The following is a 17,910-nucleotide window of genomic DNA, read 5'->3' as shown; positions in this document are numbered from 1 at the left end:
AGTTTATCTTCACACAGGGTCACGGCCTAACTGTGCCTTTGATGCCTTAGGTGTATGAGAACCATCTATATCCATTCCCCTCAAACCCTTCTACTCAACTTAATTTAACATTTATTAAGCACCTGCTGTGTTCCGAATGCCGTGCTGCACACTGTCAGGATAGCGATGGGTGTAATACTTCATACCTTTAAGTAGATACCATTCCGGGGGCTAATTAGGGGGAGAAGGTCCCCACGGCCGCTGAGACTCTGTCCACTGGACACAGTACATTCTGGCGAAATGACAGATTGAGTAAGTTCAAAACAGCAGGCTTTTAATTATCAAAACTTGTTTTGTTTCTGGACTTCATTTTCCTCTAACTTATGCCAAAAAGAGAGAGAGAAGAAATTAAATGCCTATCATTTATTAATGGTTTTTGGTGTTTTACAATAGATACTAGGTCCTTTAGATATCCGTGGCGCAGTTTAAAGAATGCTAGAATGTGTTTTAAAGTCTTCAGTATTGATTTTGACTTTTCTTGCCTTCCTCCCTTTTCTTGAAAAATAGGAATGGTCTTATTTTTCTAGTAGACGTTATATTTTAGAGCAGTTTAGGTTCATGGCAAAGTTGGGCTGAAGGTACAGAGATTTCCCATAAACCCCCTGCCCCCACCCATGCACAGCCCCACCTCACCCCCCACTGTCACCACCCCCACCAAATGGTGCATTTGTTATCATTGATGAACCTGAATGGCCACGTCATCTCACCCAGAGTCCACAGGTGACATGAGGGTTCACTCTTGGTGTTAGATGGTCTGTATGTTTGGACAGGTACACAATGAGTGACACGTATCCACCACCGCCACATATCTTGCAGAGTGTTTTCATGACCCTGAAGTTTCTCTGTGCCCCACTTATTCATCCCTCCTCCTGCCCCCAGCCCCTGGCAGCCCCTGATCGTTTTCCTGTCTCCATAGTTCTGCCTCTTCCACAGTGTCGTACAGTTGGAATCACACACTATATAACCATTACAGATTGGCTTTTTTCATTTAGTAAATGCATTTAAGTTTCCTCTATGCTTTTTAATGGTTTGATAACTCATTTCTTTTCAGTGGTGAATAATATTCCATCATCCCGATGGACCACAGTTTATCCATTCATATACTGAGGGACATCCGGGTTGCTTCCAAGTTTTGGCAACTATGAATAAAGCTGCTGTATTCATTCCTGTGCAGGTTTTTGTGTGGATGTAAGTTGTTAACTCCTTTGGGTAAATATTAAGGAGCGTGATTGCTGGATTGTATGGTAAGAGTATGTTTATTTTTGTAAGAAACCCAAACTGTCCTCCAAAGTGGCTGCACCATTTTGCATTCCCACCAGCAATAGATAAGAGCTCCTGTTGCTCCACACCCTCGCCAGTGTTTGGTGTTGTCAGTGATCTGGATTTTGGCCGTTCTAATAGGTGTGTAGTGGAATCTCATTATTGTTTTAATTTGCATTTCCCTGATGACATATGATGTGGAGCATCTTTTCATAGGATTATTTGCCATCAGTAGGTCTTATTTGCTGAGGTGTCAGTTAAGGTCTTTGGCCCATTTTTAGTTGGGTTGTTTGTCTTCTTATTGTTGAGTTTTAAGAGTTTGTAATGTTTCAGATTACTGTCCTTTATCAGTTATGTCTTTTCTAATATTTTCTCTTAACCTGTGGCTTGTCTTCTCCTTCTCTTGACACTGCCTTTGGAAGAGCAGAACTTTAAAATTAGTACTTAATTTTAAAAGCTGACACTTCAAAAACGTCTGATGAAGGAGGAGATGACTGACAAACAGTCGTCCGAGTGCCGAGGGGATCGGAAATCACCCCCTCATCTCCCGGGTGCCTCCCGCTCGTGTTTCTGTGCTCTGTTTTGCTTCATTTATGAACTAAGAGATACAATCTAGTGCACAGAATTTACATGCATATTATTCGACCAGGAAAAGCAGGTCAGACTTATAAAGACAGTGAAGCGTCAGAAAAAAATGGCATGAAACTCAAAAAGTTAAAGTTAACAAAAATAGCTACTCTATTCATAAAACTTCCGGGGATTCTTCAAGGTGTGTACTGCAGTATGGCCTGATTCTTACCTTATGTGGTTCCTTGAATAAACCCCCAGATGGTTCAGGGTGTCGTGTCTCATGTCAGCATCACGTCGTGCTTGATTTCTTCTTCCAAATACTTGATGTGATTCTCAGATGTCTAATCTGTGGAGGTCAATGAGCTGTGGAATCCTGAGTAATCGTACAGCATCTGGTTAATGATGCAGAAGAGAAATCCCACCAGGACTTCGGAATGAATTCCCAGTAAATCTGTGCGAAAGTCAGGCTGACTTAGACACAGATTTCCACAAAGTCTCTCCACCCTGGACTCACCTTTTACCCTCAGACTCAGCCCTTCCCAGGGAAAAGCTCTGGCCATGCCAGCTGTGTTTGTGATAAATCAGAACCCTCCAATCCAGGAAGCGACTCACCCCTGGTTCTATCTTTACAAACAGGATCAGGAAAATAAATAAATAAAAGAAGGGATCCTTTTTGCTAGTAGTAATATCTTTCTGGAATAAATAAATTATATGGATGTAAATTTCATAAAAAGGAATGAAAACAAATGTCTTCACATTTATTTTAAGAATCAGATTATGCCTACTGTTCCAGAGGCCCCCGTTTCTATAGAAGAGCTTTCTGAATCTTTGTTTCCTACATTCAAATATGTGTCAACATGAGCTTAAAAAGTTCAGTCAGTTCAAGGAGAAATAAACGAGGTATACCAAGTCTGGCAGTTTTAGGATGAGTCACTTAATGTTTTCTTTCCTTGTGTAATAATTTTTGTGTTACATGCAAATGTTTGGAGGTTTTATTTTCTCTTTCTTATCTACAGTTTTGTGGGATTGGCCATTTAAACTCAGAGAATTAAAATGTATGTCCTTTGCTATTACAGACACGAGTATAAAGAAAATTAAGAGTGAAGGTTCTGTTCTGGTTAGAGAGGAATAAAAAAGGAAACAAAAAAAACTCACTAAACTTGCATCACCGAATCCAGGGTCTTGTAGTGAATCCTCAAGTTCACTGGAGAATATCAGTTTTCTTCCATGAACAGTCAAAGAAATACTACCTTCCTCTTAGGTTCCCATGAGTTCTAAGTAAGCCAGTGCACGTGAAATGCTTAGCAAAGTGCCTGGCACATAGTAGGTGCTCAGTCTCCCTGCCCCCACTCCCACCCGCCTCTGAAATTTAACTAGAATCAACTATAATCAATCAGAACCTTCTTTATCAAACCCGAATGTCTCATTACACCTAAAACCAATTTCTTTATTCTTATCAGTTAGTGATAAAAGATGAGAGGTAACTTTCATATGTTTGAAAAATAGTCATCATAAGTTGCTTTTGGTGACCGGTAATCCTACGTTTAAATTCTGATTCATCCAAGTAAACAAGTTGGAAATATTTATTCTGTGTGACACACTGAATAGTCACCTCGCCTTCGATTGTCCTCTCAACTTCATGAAACTCGTGAATTCTGAGCAGCTGTCCTCCCGACATGGTGGGGCTCAGAGAGCCCTGCTCTCCTCGGCCGGCAAAGCGGGGGACGCAGGCGGACCTCACCGTTACCGGAGCGATAACTGCTTCTCTTTTCTTTCTCTTCTTGCCTCCAGCCCCACCCTTCTCTTGACCCCAAACACATAATGGCACTTGCTTTGTGCACTTCGTCTTTCTCACCCACCGCACAATCAGGCTGCATTCAGGAAAGCTGGGCCCGAATATAAAACTATGAATTAAAGAAAGGAGGAGCCCGGTGGGGCGTGCGGAGTCCCGGGGTGCATGAGGCATGGGCCGGGCGCCCTGGCGCAGGAAGGCTCGCCACCTCCACGTGGGTCGCCTAAGCAGTGTCCTTTCCTCTCACTGCAGAGAGTCTGCTGTGGTTTGGGGACCGTCCTCTAAGCGCGATGTAAGCTCAAACTCGACACCATAGCGTCTTTGGCCTTCGGGCCAAGGCAACACCTTCCTGCTTTTGAAGGTCAGACACAAGGGAGCTGTTTCTGTCTCCTGGGCTTGACATGCAACTCTAAGTGCCCAGTGGGCTGATGCAGGCGTTTTTCAGGTCATAAAAATAACCGTGCAAGTCAGTGACACTTTTTCTAAATAGCTAATGCCTGCTATTGTGGTGGGTTTGGTGACAATTTTATTGCAGGTGCAATGCACTATGGACCCTTAAAAATACTTGCCGGGGCTCCGTAAACATGTTTCCTTGACTCGAAAGAACCTTTCTTCTATCAACTAAGGATTGGTTTAAGAAGGACAGGATATTATTCTGCAGCGCTGAAAGGGACCCTTGTCCGCCTCTGATCCGCCCACCCCGTCGTCCTGGGGACAGAGAGAAATCAGGGTGCAGACGGGCAGGGTTTGCCTTTGGCCGCTGGGACACCGAGTGCAGTGGCTGCCTGGGAACTTGTCATGCTACCGGCTTCTGAGCCAGAAATATCTGGAGAGAGCACGGCTCCCCAGCAGCTGCCCCATTCAGTGGTAGGCGGGTCAGAGAGAGAGAATTGGGGCTCTTTCTTTCCTCTGCACCTGCGAAAGCACGTGGCTGGTTCCCTCCCAGATGCCAGCCGGCACTCAGGCTCAGAGAGTGTCATTCAGATGAACCAGGCACATCCCACTGTCACTGCCGGAGCTGTTTCTACAGGGGAAGAAGCTTAAATCAGAGGCTGCCTTAATTTACACTTCTATTAAGTGCTGATAGAGGAGTTGTCATTTTTGTCTGCTTTAGACACATAACAGAAATTACCTAGGCACATATTGAAGCATTAGTGCATGTCAGGGTCGGGTGGGAATTAATTACTGTGTCCCAGGCTGTCCTGAAGTACCACAGCCGCGTACAAATATGTAGACTAACTTCAGCCGTTTCTATTTTAACATTTTCATAACATAAAAACCTAACCAGGGAAACGAATTTTAGACCTTACATTGAAGAAGCCTATTATTAGGAAACAGTTAAAGACCGTCAGCCTCGTGTTGTTAAAGGTGCTATAGTAGCCGACATATTGCATGACAGTTTTTGAAGCATAATGGCCCAAAGCAGGAAGTGGGATTCGTCAAGGGTACAGGATTTCACAAGCTGTGGCTGTCATGCTGTCGTCCTACCAACCTTCTAAAACCACGAGGAGGAGTTTGCCTTCTCTGCCCGTCTGTCTGTTTTGTTGATGAACGTATAGCTGCATTTGAATAACGTGTACCGCGCTTTCCTTTGCAGTGGTGAACTGCTCGGATCCAGGCTTTGTGGAAAATGCCGTTCGTCACGAGCAACAGAACTTCCCTGAGAGTTTTGAATATGGAACGAGTGTCGTGTATCACTGCAAGAAGGGATTTTACTTGCTGGGATCTTCTGCCTTAACCTGTATGGCAAATGGCTTATGGGATCGCTCTTTGCCCAAGTGTTTGGGTAAGTGAGGGTCCTTTTGGCCACAGAGCCCTGTAAGAACACCACCAACAGAACACAGTATTTTTCAAGTATTCAAAACGGTACTGATTTTTAATTCTCTCTACCCACCCCCATCACAAATTATATTTGTTATTATGACAACTTTATAGGTTGGCCAGAAATCACCAAATGCAGCTCACGCTAGTTTCGCGGGAAGAAAGGGGTGGGGGTGCTGGCCTGCTCGCAAAGCTGGCCCCAGAGGGAGACGGACTCGGCTCGCGGGCTCCGCCTGGACCGGGCTGTCTCTGTGTCTGCTGTTGCTGCGTGTCTCCTGCGTCGGGCCAGCAGGGAGGCTAATCCACCGGTTCAAACGGGCACCAGCGGCCTCCAGACGGTGCCTCTATCAACACCCCGAATCTCTCAACACCATGCATCTGTCTGGACCCAGGTTCAGAAATATTGGCAAGAGGCTGTAAACGGAGTCTCTATCTATTGACCTAGTATCTGTGGCCGGAAGGGTGGCGCTCTCTGAGGGGCCTGATTTGGGTCTCATCAGCGCTTCTGGTACAGTCCGATGTGAACATGGTAAAAAAGATAGTGTCCTGGTCGTAACTTCCTCCTGACCCATAGGTTTAAACAAGAGGAGGGCGGATTGCTGTGAAGAATGGGGTGCTCAGGACAGACAAGATAGGCCGCCGCTATGGCTCCCCTCAAAACACTATTAACAGTACGTTTCAGACCATATAGGTTCACAAGGACACTTTCTTTTTTACCCAAATAGCTAATAGTATTACTTTCTTTCACTTGAAAAGTCATATTGTCCTTTAGCTCAGAGAGAATTTTCTTGTTAAAACATAGTCTGAAAATGAAGGAAAAGGAGTCACTCTCCTTGGCCTTTTAAAAATCAGTCAGAAACAAAACAAAACAATCCTTATCTTTTTAGTATTCATTTTGTGTGGGTAGAAAAAATAGGAAATGACAATCACATTATAAATTGAACTTACTGAAAAAAGTGATAATCCATTTCACCTGTGACAATTATGGCGTTTTTCAGTACATTTTCAGAGTGCATTGGTGCTGGAGACTTTTTTCCTGCAAGTCAGGGTCCCACAAAGCCCTTTCAATCTAAAACCAGTCTCAAATTCTAACTGTAACAAAACAACGAATTTCTACAGAGAAAGAGAGCGATGACTTTCAACAACAAACGTACAGGCTTACATGACAAAACACATCTGTAAATGTATTACTATCCTCATCAAGCTTTATGTTTTCTGGTTTTCTGCGCCTTCACACACGGGAATTTTTCAGAGAAATTTGTTTTGTTTGTTTTGCTCCCCAAAGATTTCTCTTGCATCTTCCCTGGTGTCTGTGAGCCTTGTATTGGTTGTTGCAGTGATGCCAGCATGCGCCAACCTCCAGGAACCAGGTTTTAACTGATCTCATTTTCCAAGGGGCGACTTCCCACCACTGCGGTCATTAACCGCTGGAATTACCGTGAATTTGGGAATACACGCTCGCAGAGGAGGTTTTGTTTTCACGTGCTCTTCAGCCGCTAACCTCCATCTCTATTTTTGCTGTTATACTGTTCCACTGATTTTTTTCTTTTATTTCACCTGGAACTGATCATTTACCAACAATTTCACTGATTCAGCTCTAGTTAGCTTCTTTTTAGGACTCCGTAGGTACATTCCTCTTGTCCAGTGAGTGGATGTCAGTGTAAGACAGTCTCAGAGGAGGGCTTATGTGACTCAGTGGGTGGCTGATGCCTTCCAACCTTTCTAACCTGCCCCTCTGGCTGGCATCACTTTGGGGTTGTCAGTGACTGAATGCAGCCCCTCGAGGATGTTAAACCAGCAGAGCCTTTGAATACTCTTTGGCATCATCAACCCAGGTAGCTGTTTGTACGTGGTATAAAATTTGCCCATGGCTAACCCTAATTTTGGACTTTATAGAAAGGGAGAGATATGTCTTTACTATCCTATGGTAACCTGGATTCTAGAATTTTCCTTCTTGAGGGATAATTATGATTAGATGATGGGCCTGATTTGGTGTAATTATAAAGAAATGAGTGGACTACTTGAGGAAAACATTAATCAGTAATTTATTATTATATTTTTTCCTTAAACATTTTAGATTGCCACCTATTCAAAGAAAAATTGTTAGATGGTCTCTCTAGACATGGGAACTGGAAGAGGAAGCAGATTTGACTGAGTTTTGTCCCCACGCAAAGCACGATTGTCATACTAACTGGAGAAATAATGGAAATAGTCTTGGTGAATCTATGTTAGTTTCTAACATTTTGTGTAACACTGCTTGTTTAGGATACAGTTAAGGGCAGATGGGAAAAATTTAGGTAGAGTGACTTTCTTTTTTGAAAACCTAAATATCAATTTCTACCTTAAGCAAAGCTATCTTAACCTAATAAAAAAAACAAACAAAAACTTCATTGACAGACCCTTTCGTGGACTTCAGTAACGTGACTATTCCGGGTAGGGGGAGGGTCGTCTGGAAATTGGCATTTCTTATCCACAGGGCACTGCAGCGATGTACAGTGTATCCGGGTGTTTTTTGTTAATAGATGATGATTGTATGAGTCTCTAAGGGACATTGACCAACACAAAGCAGCTTAACAGGAACAATGTACTCATTGATTTGATTTGATTTTTTTCTTAAGTTATTTCGTGTGGACACCCAGGGGTCCCTGCCAACGCCATCCTAACTGGAGACCTGTTTACATCTGGGGCCGTGGTTCACTACTCATGCCAAGGGAGACGGAGTCTCGTAGGCAACAGCAGCAGGACTTGCCAGGAGGACAGTCACTGGAGCGGAGCCCTGCCCCACTGCACAGGTGGGCATGACGCAGTCAGCTCTTCATTCCAAGTATTGGGTAGTGGTGCCATTCTTTGAAGTCGGTATTATTCCGTTCCAGCCAAGTACGCCTCTATGATATAGCGTCAGCGTCGTCTTCATCTTCCTTCCCTTTAAACACCTATCACGACACATTTTCCTCTGCAGGAGTCTCCCTAGCGCCTGAGTAGGAAGCTTGCTCACCTTGACTCAGTTTGCCCCTGTTTTCCCCTCCTTTTCTGTGCTTCCTCTCAGTTCTTCCACATCTTTCCTGCCTCTGTCGTCAATTGTTAAATCAATCCTGTTTGGAAAAAATATCAACTTAATTCTTCCATGAGTGTTTCATAATAAACAAAATATGTAAACATAATAAACAAAATAAACATAATCAGCAGACCGACACAGTGTAGAAGCATCAAACCTCTCATTTGAGTTTTTTCGTTCCCAACACACCTTCACCCCCATCTCCTCGTCAGCATCCTCACCAGCATTTCCAATGAGCAATTCCGGCATTTACCATCCCCAGTATTTTATTTCTTCTAAAGAATATCAATTATTGTACAACCATATTTTAATAAGCTATTTCGATTGTAGTTACACAGAAACGATTTCTTAGCGTCTTCCGTTTTTGTGCCGTAATAAAGAAAATCTTTCTCAGGAGATTTCCAGAATGCTGTATGACTGTAACTGTGTTTGATACACATTTACATAAAGTTTCATTCCCTTTAAACATAACAGCCCTGTTTTAAACGAGTCTAACGGCATTGAGTATTGCCATACGTGTTTGTGTTCCATAGGAAATAATCCTGGATTTTGCGGTGATCCAGGGACCCCAGCACATGGGTCTCGGCTTGGAGATGAGTTTAAGGCCAAGAGCCTTCTCCGCTTCTCCTGTGAAATGGGCTACCAGCTGCGGGGCTCGGCAGAGCGAACGTGTCTGCTCAACGGGTCATGGTCAGGACTGCAGCCCGTGTGCGAGGGTAAGTTCAAGCCTGAAAGTCAGCGTTTCAGGTTGAAACCAGGTAACTCTAAAATGACCAGTAACATTCCACAAAAATCCTACAGGTTTACACTATTTCTACAATTAACCTCTTACCCCCCAAACGTATAAGAGAATCATCAAAAAGCACAGCTGGGCATACGGAGGTACCTGACTGTTCAAAAGATCATACGACACTGTCCTCACCCTTTGAAAGTCCATGGTCTAAAGGAGGTGTCTGTCTTCTCCTGGTGACGTTCTCTGTGTTTTGTGGCTGCTGGTGGTGAGAGCTGAGGTGAAGGAGTTGTGAGTAGGGCAGAGTGAGTCGCTGCTGGGAGCTCCCTGCAGGCTGGAAGAGGCTTCTGTTCACACGTTCCTTCCAGGCGTTGGTGGTCCTTGTTCAGAGCACTGTGTTGCAAAAGATTCTCGGGTTACTTTCCGTATAATATTTTGGAGTGAGTATATTTTATTGTACTATTTAAGAGGCATGATAGGAAATGGTGGGAAACCCCAGTAATAACAGTAAAATGCCACGGCTCTTTATAGACACGATGTCATGTCTTGGCAATGCCTGTCTTAAGCAAAGGTGAGCTGACGTGTCATGAGTGTGTTCAGAGTCTAGAAAATAACTGAGCTAGAATTCGGACAGATAAGACTTTAACATTTGCACACAAACTTCTCAACGACTGAATTTTCAAGTCTAAAACAGTTACACAAATTAATTACCTATTTTTACATGTATGAAACACTTTCCATAGAATTTGATCAGCTTGAATAAACTCACACAATATCAACACCAGAAATATAGATCAAGTTCCCTTAATCTTTATTTTCCCTACTATGTCAACTCTCCTTGTACTGTCACTCATTTTATCATAGGTGTTATACAGATAAGTAGAATATAATATGCATGTATCTAATCTGACTATATTTTCCATAGTTAACTGTATCATATGTAGTCTACATAATATAAAATGATATGTATGAATAAGCCAATCCTATGTACGCGTGTGTGTGTATCCTCTCATTGAGAGTCAGAGATTATCCTGGTTATTATAGTCAAAGACCTATCTATCTCTCTATAGAGATAAGTATACATGATAATCCAAGATAATGTTTGACTCCAAATTGCCTCTTGACAATCAAGTTAATGTAAATCTTAAGATTAGGCCCTAAAGAAGTTAAATCAAATATGACTAAGCAGTTGTGGGGAAATGCCACCTGCAGCTGTGATTTGCAGGGTGATGCCATTTCTATTGACTGAAGTATGCGACTGTAAGTTAGTAGAACTTTTCTCACTCTCAGTTCCCTCCCCTCTTGTAGAAATTTGAATGTTAAAATTTGCACGAGAGCATGTCTTTCTCACCAAAACCAGAACATTTCATTTTCTGTTCTATAATATAATACCTCAAAGTTACACATGACCTCTGTAATCTACAATTACACCCCATCTAACCTTTTCTCTATGCCACACCTGTGAATTTTTGGTCCAGAAGTATTTGAACATTGTGAAAATTAAATAAGATTTCCACGTCAATCCATGACATATTAAACGATAGCAGGCCCACCTTCTTATTGAGAACAACTATAAAACAACAAAATACATGAGACAATTACGTGAGTTATTAAACAACAGACAGGGCGTGACTGTGTTCCTTAGGAGAAAATAAATAAGATGAGCTCCATAACCCCTCTGTCACTCTGCATTTTTCTTGCTGGGAAGCTGGGAAGCAGAGCCCAGGTGGTACAGTGACTTGGTGAGGTGATGAGGTAGAAATTGTTTTAGGTTACTGAAATGGAATTTGCAGAAACGGGAATCCAGGAAGAGGGAACTGACAATGGGAGGGCCCCAGAATTCTGTAGGCGTGTTCACAGGTGGCTCAGCTGAGGGCTGGGCTGACAGGCACGCGTGAGACTCAGTGATGCACAGACCTTCTTAGCGGAGAGCAGACCTGTGATAGTAGAAGTCATACCGTACTGAGAGACCCTGTGCACTCAGGATGCTTCTTGGAGGCCTAGAGAGCCCATGCATTGTGAATAGGGACCACTCCCTAAAATCAGGGGGACCGGCTAGAACTAAGAGCAAGTCACGTTAGGACTCAGACTAACTAGCTCTCCGCTAACAGAATAAAACTGATGACAAGACCCAGAAGATCTATAACTACTTTAAAAGCCCACCAGAGCAAAGCCAACATCTTTTACAGGAATGACACACTCCATGCAGTAGTTCATTCACAATGTCCAGCATATAATAAACAGTTACTGCATTGGCACAACCCAGAACAATATGACCCATAGTCCAACCAACCAACCAACCAACCAACAAACAATAGGGATAGAATCTGATCCTGAGATGACCCAAATGTTGAAAAACACAATAAGGGTTTAAATAAGCTGTTAAAAATATGTTCAAGACTTTACAGTAAATTGAATTGAAACAGGGAATCTCAACAGAGAAATGAAAGTAATGAAAGAGAATCAAATGGAAACTCTGGAAATGAAAAGTACATTATCTGATAAAAAGTTCTCTGGATCAACTTAGCAGACGAAAGATGTCAGAAAGATCAGATAACTTGCATACAGGTCAGTGAAAATTATCCAATCTGAAAAACAGAGGGAAAGAAGATGGAGAAGAAAAATCCCAGCACAATAATTTCCTATTGGATAATATCAGGCAGTTTAATGTACTTGTAATTGGGGTTCTAGAAGAGAAGGAGAGAATGGTGCAGAAAATTATTTGAAAAAATACTGGTTAAAAGTTAACCAAATTTGGTGGGGAAATATAGCTTCCAAGGCTCAACAAACCTCCCTTAGATACATTCTGTGCTATTAGGGATGGTCATTTACCTGAGACTGTACATTCTATATTGGGTTTATCTCAAGCACTTTATTGCAAATTTAAAAAGTGAAAAAATTAAAGCGGTTGAGAGTGAGTAATGTTTTCCATACAAATCTCACTTTGTTGCTGGGATATGACACTATGAGCTTTATTCCAGCAAAACATAAAGGAATTCATTTATTTGTTTAGGGGAGCTTAATTGGACTTCATTTCATGATGTACTTAGACTATACAAAGTACTCTTTAAATAGCATTTAGTTTATCAAAAGTCAGAAATTCAAAGGGTTCCTATAAAATCCTTATAAACTATGGACCACAAAATCTGTATACAGATAGAAGTTGAGTTACTAGAATGTTTCAATACTAAAAATATTTCTCAGATATGCCCCACAAAACCGGCTACTTCCAAATTGCATTGTACAGAAATCATGGGAAGCTGTATGATTAATTAACAGTATATGTTACACTCACTAAAACAACAAATGATGGGTAGGATATATGACTAACTCCCCTTCCCACTCCCCCTCTCCGCATGTAGAGGTCTTAAAACTTTTTTGGAGAATCTGTCGCTTTATGTTTTTTCTCCCTTGTTATCATAGGTCCGTATCTTTGGGGCATATATTCTTTTTTGTAGAAAATGGGGTTATCAGTGACTTTTTCATTGCCACAAAAGTTAGCCATGACCTATATATTCAATCCCCTAACCGAGGTCACCTCCCTCCTGATAATTTACCTTCTCTGAATCTCTTAAAAACGTTAGCTCCTGATGGATATTGCAATACATTATAAAGAGGAGGAGTCATGCATCACAAAAGAAAAATGTTTTAAAAATTCTTCAACATCAAAGAACTTAAATTTATAATATAGTTTCATCACTTTAAGCTGTGTTTTCTTTTGTTAGCAACCTCGTCTTTTAATCACAGGCTCATTGACTTACTTTTCAAATGGATGTATCTTACCAAGTTGCTTAAATATAACTACATCTTTGGGGTTCGTTGCATTAGGCAACTCTTAGTCCTCTTTGCCACGAGATTATGATACAGTTGACCTTGTATTCAGGTAATGGACTAAAGTGGGATTGAAATGATGATAATGAAAATAACAGTACTAGCAGTACTACCAATCTCCCAGATTGTTTACTAGGCGTTTTGCACTTGGGACGTGTAATCTTACAACAGGGAGCGACTAGCCTTCTTACACCCATTTCACAGTGAAGACACTACATGTTGAGAACGTGAATTGATCACTGACATTTATTTAACTTGTATGATCAGAGAGTCAAACCTATAACTATTTGACTCAGTTTAACAGCAATCTTCCTAATACAGCATGCTAAGTGAATGGCACTGGGGTCTATGAACAATAAGTTGGAATAAGTATAATGCTATTTTATTATAAATTGATAAAAAGAAAATAATCTTTTACCAAAAGGAATCACATTAACCAAATGTACTTTAAAAAAAGATGTATTTTAAAAGAAATTCTAACTTGTAATTTTAAAAGAAATCTTGTCTTCCTTCTAGTGACCCTACATTTAATCTCTTGTTTTGCTTTAGTGATATAGTCCCCGTATGTCTTACAACATTAAGACCTTGAGGTAAAAACAGCTACGTTGACTCTGTTTTCTAACCCTCATTTTCATAGGCAAAGCCATCAGTGAAAGTGTCCCTGTCAGGAAAAAAAAAGTTAACCATGAATTTGATTCTATAGGATACAATATTTGAGGGAACTTCATAAACATTAGGATGTCATTATTATGATGGACATTCTTTCACTGACAATATATTAAGTTGAATATGTTTTCAACAGTGACCTGCTTTAGTTTAGCATTAGTCCTTCACAGATCACTTTTGAAAATTGCTACATAGATTTTAATAGCAGATCTGATTAGAATAAAATCTAATGATATACCCAGGTGTCTTCCGTTATGAATTGAATCAATATAATTCTTGGCTTTGTCAGGCTTGCACTCATACATGTGTGCAGTAACTGTGCACAGGAAATGATGAATCAGTATTTGTTGAATGGATGAGGGATTGTCTTGAATAGGCCAACAGCTTGGATTTTTGCAATGTGAAATTTTTATTTATGTCACAGCCATCAAAGAACTTTTGAGCTTTAGAGAATGTTAGGTATCCTCTGCTTCAAGGTTGATAAATATATCTCATCTCAAATGCCAACCAAGAGACTACTGAACAATCTGTGTTCGAAGGGATTGTAAGTCCAAAACCCAGACTCATCAGGGAAGAGGGTTATAATTGATTAGTTATGTCCGATGTGGGCACAGGCGTAGAAGCACCAGCATGTGTGCTTTTTATTTGTCAAACAAGACCTAGTCCAACCTGAGAGTATGTGCATTTTTTAACATAATATGATAGGGAATTCCCTAAACTTCCATTATAGTGGCTTTTACTTTGCAATCTGTTTTCTTTCACATTTTTAGGAAGAGTGTGTCTTTATTCTCAAGGCTAGATTTGAAAGTGGAGCAATTAAGTAGGCAAGAGTATCTGCAAATACTTTGGTCATTCTCAGAAAAAGAACTCATGATACATTGTGGTTATTAAAATTCACATTCTTTGTATGTCTGCCTGTTGTGCATTATTGTGGGAGGCTAAGGAGGAAAAATAACCGTCTTTATGGTAAATGGGTTTGACTGAAAAAGGCAAAAAACCTGTTACGGATTAAAATCTTCACCTTGATACACACCCAGCAGCTGCTGAGTTTCCTTGTTCACTGACGAAGGAATACACATGACAGATACTCAGAGTGTAGATCTGTTACACCGCCCAGCATTAGCTGGTCTTCATGCCTGTACATGGCATTGCAGTCGTCTGGAGAGAGATTTAAGGTGCAGCCATCCCGAAGCCAGTTAACACAGCTGCCCGTAGACTGGGGAACATTGAGGAGATCGTTTCACAGAACAGTTTAAGTGTAGTCATTCATATTTCTCAGGCCTCCCTTATTTTTTAAAATGAATTGTCCTGGAGATGTAAAATATGGCCTGATTTGCCCAGGTTTTTTTAACTCAGCTATTGCAAGAGGGAGACAGTTCTGAGTCACTAGTATCATACACTAGTATCTTTAAAAGAGCATGATAATTTTACTGTTTGTTATAAACATGTTAAATCTCAGACTACCATGGTTTTGAATTGTCAGTGCTTTAACTCATCTTTTAATCTGTTTGGAAGTAATGCGTTTTAGAAAAGATGATACAAACATGTAGCTTGCATATTTGTAACCCATCCATAAGAGAATGGCATGAGTCTTAGAGTAAAGTATGTGGGAGAAGTTTCCCATGGTTACGTGTCCTGTGATTTTTGGAATAAACGAGCAGTCTGCTACCCCGATGGCCTTTGGCCTCTCAGGTTCCTCATGTGGTGATGGGTCTCTCTGTACGGCCCGGTTCTGTTCCCTCACAGCCGTGTCCTGTGGGAACCCGGGGACGCCCACCCACGGCATGATCGTCAGCAGCGACGGCGTCCTGTTCTCCAGCTCCGTGGTCTACGCCTGCTGGGACGGCTACAGGACCTCGGGGCTGACCACGCGGCACTGCACCGCCAACGGGACCTGGACGGGTACAGCCCCCGACTGCACACGTGAGTGGCCTGCTGTCCTGGTGGGTCCAGGGCATCACAGTGACGTTTACCTGACAGAGAAAAAAATTGATTTTATAGTGTTGTACTGATTTTTTAATCCATAGAGGATTATATCATATCATACATATGTTTGATATTATGGCCAATTATTAAACACTTCTAGATTTTTCTTCGCTTTCTTATTTATATGGTTGAAAGTACTTTGCGTGGCTGGTTGGGTTGGATATTGTAAAACTGAGGTCCAAGAAAGTCAAGGTTTGTTCTCTCTGTAGACCAGTTAGTCTGAGGAGACGGGACAGGTGCTTGGTTCTCTGATCTCAGCCTGTGCCTCTGTGCTTGACTCTGTGGTGTGACCCCTCATCACGCCTAACCCAGCACTGGACATGGGTGCCAGCTGTCACCCGCACAGCCAACCACCAGTGGGATAGAAACGAGCGGTTCCAAACATGCAGCCTCCTGACCGCCGGCCAGTAAAACTGTCAAACAGAGAGAGGCGGGTATTGCTGTAATAACACACGCCTTAACCACTCTGAATAGCAGCTTAAGGAGAGTCACTTAAATAGAAACCAGGAACACGTCATTTCATGATAATGTGTTTCTCTGACTCTTTTTCTTCACTTACCAGTTATAAGCTGTGGAGATCCAGGTACACCAGCAAATGGCCTCCAGTTTGGGACAGATTTCACCTTCAACAGTACGGTCAGCTACCAGTGTAACCCCGGCTACACCATGGAGCCTGCCACGTCCTCCACTATCCGCTGCACCAAAGACAGTGCGTGGGATCACAGCAAACCTACCTGCAGAGGTTTGTGGGTTCTACTCATGCATACAGAAGTCTTTATTGAGTTATGTTTTATTTCATTTTGCAAGCACCTATGTAGACCTTCTATGGGCCAGGCATTCTTGTAAACTCATTCGCAAATATTAAATCACTTCATTTTCTTAATACTTTAATCTCGGCTTTACAGACGGGAGGCTGACTCACAGAGAGTTTTAGTAAATGCTCAGGATCACAGATCAGGGCCTGGAGACATCAGGGTTCATTGGCAGTCACACTCCCTCTGGAGTCTGTGCTGTGAACCCCAGCTTTGCTCTCTCTTGGCGAACGTGGCCGTGTTAAGTCTGTGGCAGATACCATGGGGACTGTTACCACGGGAACGTGGAGTCAGGTCAGAGAGAGAAGCCCATCATCAAATAAGGCAGAAGAGGGGCAGAGGTTGTCAGTGTGTGATGTTCTGTGGGCTTTGGATGCGGAGACTAAGGATGCCACATGGTGTGGAGATGGTAATGGAAAGATTTACGACTTGGACAGCAGACTTTCCAGGGGGAGCAGAGCCGGCGGAAGGTGTCTGCATGGCTTGAGGGAAGCAGGGGGGCAGGGGAGTGACAGCTGTACCGGGGCTGGATTTGCACGGTTAGGGCTCTGCAGCAACACCAGAGGGAGCCTGGGGGCTCTTGTCAGCTGGGCCAGAGGGGAAGGGAGAGGGGAGGGTATTAAAAAGGGGTGTCCGACTCCTCATTAGACGGCAGACAGATAAAAACCGTGAGTTGAGAGCTGGAGCAGCAGGAAACCCTAGTGAGGAAGGCGCCATGCTCAGAGGGCTCTGAAGGACAGGTAGTCTGTGTAGAGCTTGTTGTGAGGCTCAGGTGAGACCTCCGCACCCTGGCGGCAGTGCTTCCAACCCTCCTGGCCTGGGCGGTTCTGGGCGCGCCCTGGTTTCCTCCCACTGGAGGGCCCCTGTCTTCCACCCTTCTTTCCATCTGCAGTTACTAATACGATTCTGCTGTGGAGCAGGTATTACATGGATGTGTAATGAAGCTCACACAGTTGTGTTGGGACTGTTGCGGCCACATGAGCTTGTTGATGGCACTTGTCCATACATTGTCAGGTCCCTGGGACTTCATATGTTTGTGTGGGTCTCTGTCCCTCTGTTTAGGATCTGTTGCGTTAATAATAGTTCCCTGGCCAGCCAGGCCCTTGAAGAAGAGACCTCTCTCTCCGCCTGAACTCTTCTCCCGCTGGCCGCCCTCGTCCTCCCCTCCGTGGAACCATGTCACTCGTCACCGTTCCCACCCGGGGACCTTGCCGCTTGACGTCATCTGTCTAGAGACACATTCCCCCAATCTTCACATAGGGATTCTCCAGAAATATTTGCTGAATAGACAGAGAGAAGGTTGAATGGCAAGAGAAGGGCCCATTTCCAGCTTCCGGCTGTGCATGAA

At 42.7% G+C, this 17,910-nt stretch overlaps 1 protein-coding gene across 1 annotated transcript in view; it reads left to right on the top strand.

Moving 5' to 3' along the window:
• Positions 1–17,910, top strand: part of CSMD1 (CUB and Sushi multiple domains 1) — a 1,745,896-nt gene that overhangs the window by 1,706,153 nt on the left and 21,833 nt on the right. The window contains exons 56-60 of the mRNA XM_024768064.1: positions 5,259–5,447; positions 8,101–8,274; positions 9,071–9,253; positions 15,511–15,687; positions 16,313–16,492. Of these exons, the coding sequence (XP_024623832.1) occupies positions 5,259–5,447; positions 8,101–8,274; positions 9,071–9,253; positions 15,511–15,687; positions 16,313–16,492 (903 nt within the window). The remainder of the gene's footprint in view (positions 1–5,258; positions 5,448–8,100; positions 8,275–9,070; positions 9,254–15,510; positions 15,688–16,312; positions 16,493–17,910) is intronic.

This window comes from Neophocaena asiaeorientalis, unplaced genomic scaffold (assembly GCF_003031525.2).
Source record: "Neophocaena asiaeorientalis asiaeorientalis breed wild unplaced genomic scaffold, Neophocaena_asiaeorientalis_V1.1 scaffold16, whole genome shotgun sequence".
Classification (NCBI taxonomy): Eukaryota; Metazoa; Chordata; class Mammalia; order Artiodactyla; family Phocoenidae; genus Neophocaena; species Neophocaena asiaeorientalis.
This window is presented reverse-complemented; position numbering and strand designations above follow the sequence as displayed.